The sequence below is a fragment of the Aplysia californica genome, unplaced genomic scaffold (genome assembly GCF_000002075.1).
Source record: "Aplysia californica isolate F4 #8 unplaced genomic scaffold, AplCal3.0 scaffold00860, whole genome shotgun sequence".
Taxonomy (NCBI): domain Eukaryota; kingdom Metazoa; phylum Mollusca; class Gastropoda; order Aplysiida; family Aplysiidae; genus Aplysia; species Aplysia californica.
In genome coordinates this window covers 268882-272191 of record NW_004798130.1, presented here as the reverse complement: position 1 = coordinate 272191, position 3310 = coordinate 268882, and the positions used below count along the sequence as shown (strand labels likewise).

Here is a 3310-nt window from a genome sequence, read left to right as displayed (position 1 = left end):
CTTTCCTGCCATAAGATCAGGGGAGTGGCTGGAAGACAGCAATGAGCAAAGGAATAGCAGTAGAAAGTCTGAAAAGGGAGAAATCCAGAGAAAGGGGCAAAGGCAGGTGAGGGGGTTGGGGCTGAAAGTGGCGACGAAAGCAGACGACAGAATATTGCTAGATCATTTCTTACCTTAACTTTTTGATATTCTAATATTTTTAAACAAATCTTACCTCACCTTATCCTCTTTCAGGACTGTCCGAACTATTTATCCCAAAAATACCGCACCATTGACGGGACTTGCAACAACAGGCGAAGCCAGGGCGCCGCACGCACACTAGCTCGGAGACTCGTACCTTCTGCCTACGACGATGGTGAGGAAAGTTTGCGTCTTTTTCCACACCAAAAGATCCATTTGTACATGTCAATGACTACCAAAATGACTGAAATGCTATTTATGGAAAACCCTTCTTTATGTTATGGATTTGAATGCTGCACAATCACTGAAGACAATGAAAATAAAATAGAAGCAACAGAAATGGGTTTCGTTTCTTAGGAGACTGCTGAGAATATCGTGAAAGGAAAAGAAATCAAATTAATGAGGTTGTGCTTGAATGAAGCCCATGTGGGACGCTCACTGTCAAAAATAATCTGGAAACACATAAAGGTATTGAACATCTCGCTCTCACTGGCCAAATTGAAGGCAAACGAGTCAGGGGCACGCCCAGAGCAATCTACTCAGGAAACCTAAACAAATGGGTGACGGAGAAAGATCGTAACTTTTTTAAAGAGCATCCGAGCAAAAGAAGGAATAGAGAACCATGATCGTCCGTGTCTGTAGCAGATCTGGCACTGGATGATGATGATGATGATGATGATGATTTTCAAAAGAAAATGTTTCCGAATCCTAATCGAGCATCGGCTCGGTCCGACGTTGTGTTCTTGTGAAAGGAACTTTACACGTATTTCCCACTTGGCTCGGTCCTTTTTGAGATGGACGTTACGGAGGTCCCTCCTCTTAAATAACCTAATAGTTGGGGCGTTGGACCTTCACCATTTCTCTTTCCTAAAAGGCCTACACGTTAATTTATAGATGATGCGACATATTATCTAGGTGTGAATTTCAAATAAAAGAGCTATAAAAAACTGTTGCAAGTGCCGTAAGACTTTTATCAAAACAAAGTTATCCCTCTCTCCCATCTCTTTCTCTCACACTCTTTCTATATCTCCCCAGTTTATGAAAAGCCCCGACAGACAGCAGTTAGCGGTAAGCCGTTGCCCAGTGCAAGAGCAGTCAGCATAGCCGCTCATCCACCCACATCCAGGAAGCTGGGACTCACGAACATGGTCATGCAATGGGGGCAGTTCATAGACCACGACATCACCGCCTTCCCTGTCGCTACTGGTCTGTGATTGTGTGGTGTTCGTGTGTGGCGTTCGTTGTGTCTTGTGTGTGTTATGTCTTGTGAGTGTCGTGTGTTATGTCTTATGAGTGTCGTGTGTTATGTCTTATGAGTGTCGTGTGTTATGTCTTGTGAGTGTCGTGTGTTGTCGTGTGTTTTGTCTTGTGAGTGTCGTGTGTTTTGTCTTGTGAGTGTCGTGTGTTTTGTCTTGTGAGTGTCGTGTGTTATGTCTTGTGAGTGTCGTGTGTTCTGTAAGTGTGCGCGTGTCTTGAGTAAGTGTGGCGTTCGCGTGTCGTGTGTGTGGTGTGTCTTGTGTATGTCGTGTGGTGTGTCTTGTGTATGTCGTGTGGTGTGTCTTGTGTATGTCGTGTGGTGTGTCTTGTGTATGTCGTGTGGTGTGTCTTGTGTATGTCGTGTGGTGTGTCTTGTGTAAGTGTGTGGTGTGTCTTTCGTGGTGTTGTCTGTTGCGTTAGTGTGTCGATTGTTGTGTGCGTCCATATACTGTGGGGTGTGTCGTGTGTAGTGTCTTGTGTATCGTGTGTTGTGTATCGTGTGTAAGTGTGTGGTGTGTGCTGTGTCTTGTGTGTGTCGTGTGGTGTGTCTTGTGTGTGTCGTGTGGTGTGTAGGTGTGTCCTGTGTCTTGTGTTGGTGTGTGGTCCGCGGGTGCTCTGGTGGGGTTTTCTTTGTTACATCTATCATCTGTATCTTCCCTTATCTTCCCTCGTCTTTTGTCTTTTACCCTCTTGTAATACCTCTGACTGTCGGCACTTACATAGCCTTGTTGTGTTTCAAGCGCCGTAAAACACTGACTAAAACTAAATTAAAACAAACCATCCACAGAGCTAGATTCGACCATCAAGTGTTGTGGATCAAACAGTTCCATCCCACAACTATGCAAGGACGAGTGAGTAAATGTTTTTGACTTACATGACTAGATCTATGTGGGTGGTTTGCGGGTGCTCAACTGTGGTTTGTTCCTTCTTTTCTACCAAACATATATCTCTTTTTCTTTTTGTGTTTGTTACTCTCTTGTACCACCTCTAATCTTCGGCACTTATATGACCTTCTTCTGTTGCAAGCGCCGTAAAACTCTTACTAAACTAAGACTAGATCTATGTGAAAACAGTACACTGGCTTGTAAAAAAACCCAAAGGAATTATACTTTATTCCAAAATGAGGATGATGACGATGATGACGATTTTTCATCGCCATCATCACGGGCACTCTGACAGCTCAGTCGGTATCATGTTGGACTACGGAGCGGATAGCCCTGGTTCGAATCCCAGACCTGGTGTTTCCCCCCTGGAGCGGTACTACTGACTGAAGTGTCTTCCCTAAGGGGGATATTAACATGTTCTTTATGCACAGCAGAATTGTAAATGGGCTGATTCACCAATGTCATGTTCTTAATTGTGCTTGAACAGCTACACGGAACTGTTGCTTTTTCTTTCCTAATCCTTTGTATCGTCATTTTCCTCTACTTCTTTTTTTGTTTGTCACTCTCTTGTGACCCTTTTCCGGGGTGCCTTGATAGTCGAAGCAGACGTGCTGTTGAAGCCAGAGAGGTGAGCAGAGTAAGCCTTGATTCCCTGTATGGACTTTGTTGACATCCACCCCTGGGCCCTCGTATGACCTTATACAGCTGCAAGCGCCGTATGTAAAACCTCTACTAAAAAATTGTTCTTGCCTCCAGGAACTGTTTCCCTATCCTTCTTCCGGCGAACGACGGAGACTTCAGGGGCACGTGCATGGAGTTTGTGAGGTCTGTGGCTGCCAGGGACCCCCAGGGGAACATTTTAAGTGAGTAGTTGCTGAGATGTCGAGTTTAGTCTGACTGCCAGAATGATTCAATGATTGATTGAACTGTGTCTGTCTGTCTGTCTGTCTGTGTCTGTGTCTGCCTCTCTCTGTGTCTGCCTCTCTCTG

General features: G+C 44.9%; 1 protein-coding gene across 2 annotated transcripts in view; it reads left to right on the top strand.

Moving 5' to 3' along the window:
* LOC101863779 (peroxidase-like protein 3) overlaps positions 1-3310 on the top strand; it is a 26958-nt gene that overhangs the window by 11067 nt on the left and 12581 nt on the right. The window contains exons 1-4 of one of the 2 annotated variants that reach the window (XM_035972814.1): positions 188-355; positions 1216-1386; positions 2225-2288; positions 3078-3184. In XM_035972814.1, the coding sequence (XP_035828707.1) occupies positions 1326-1386; positions 2225-2288; positions 3078-3184 (232 nt within the window). In that variant the 5' untranslated portion in view covers positions 188-355; positions 1216-1325. Of the gene's footprint in view, positions 1-187; positions 356-1215; positions 1387-2224; positions 2289-3077; positions 3185-3310 lie in introns of those variants that run through there. The other variant, XM_005110167.2, reaches the window with a different exon arrangement.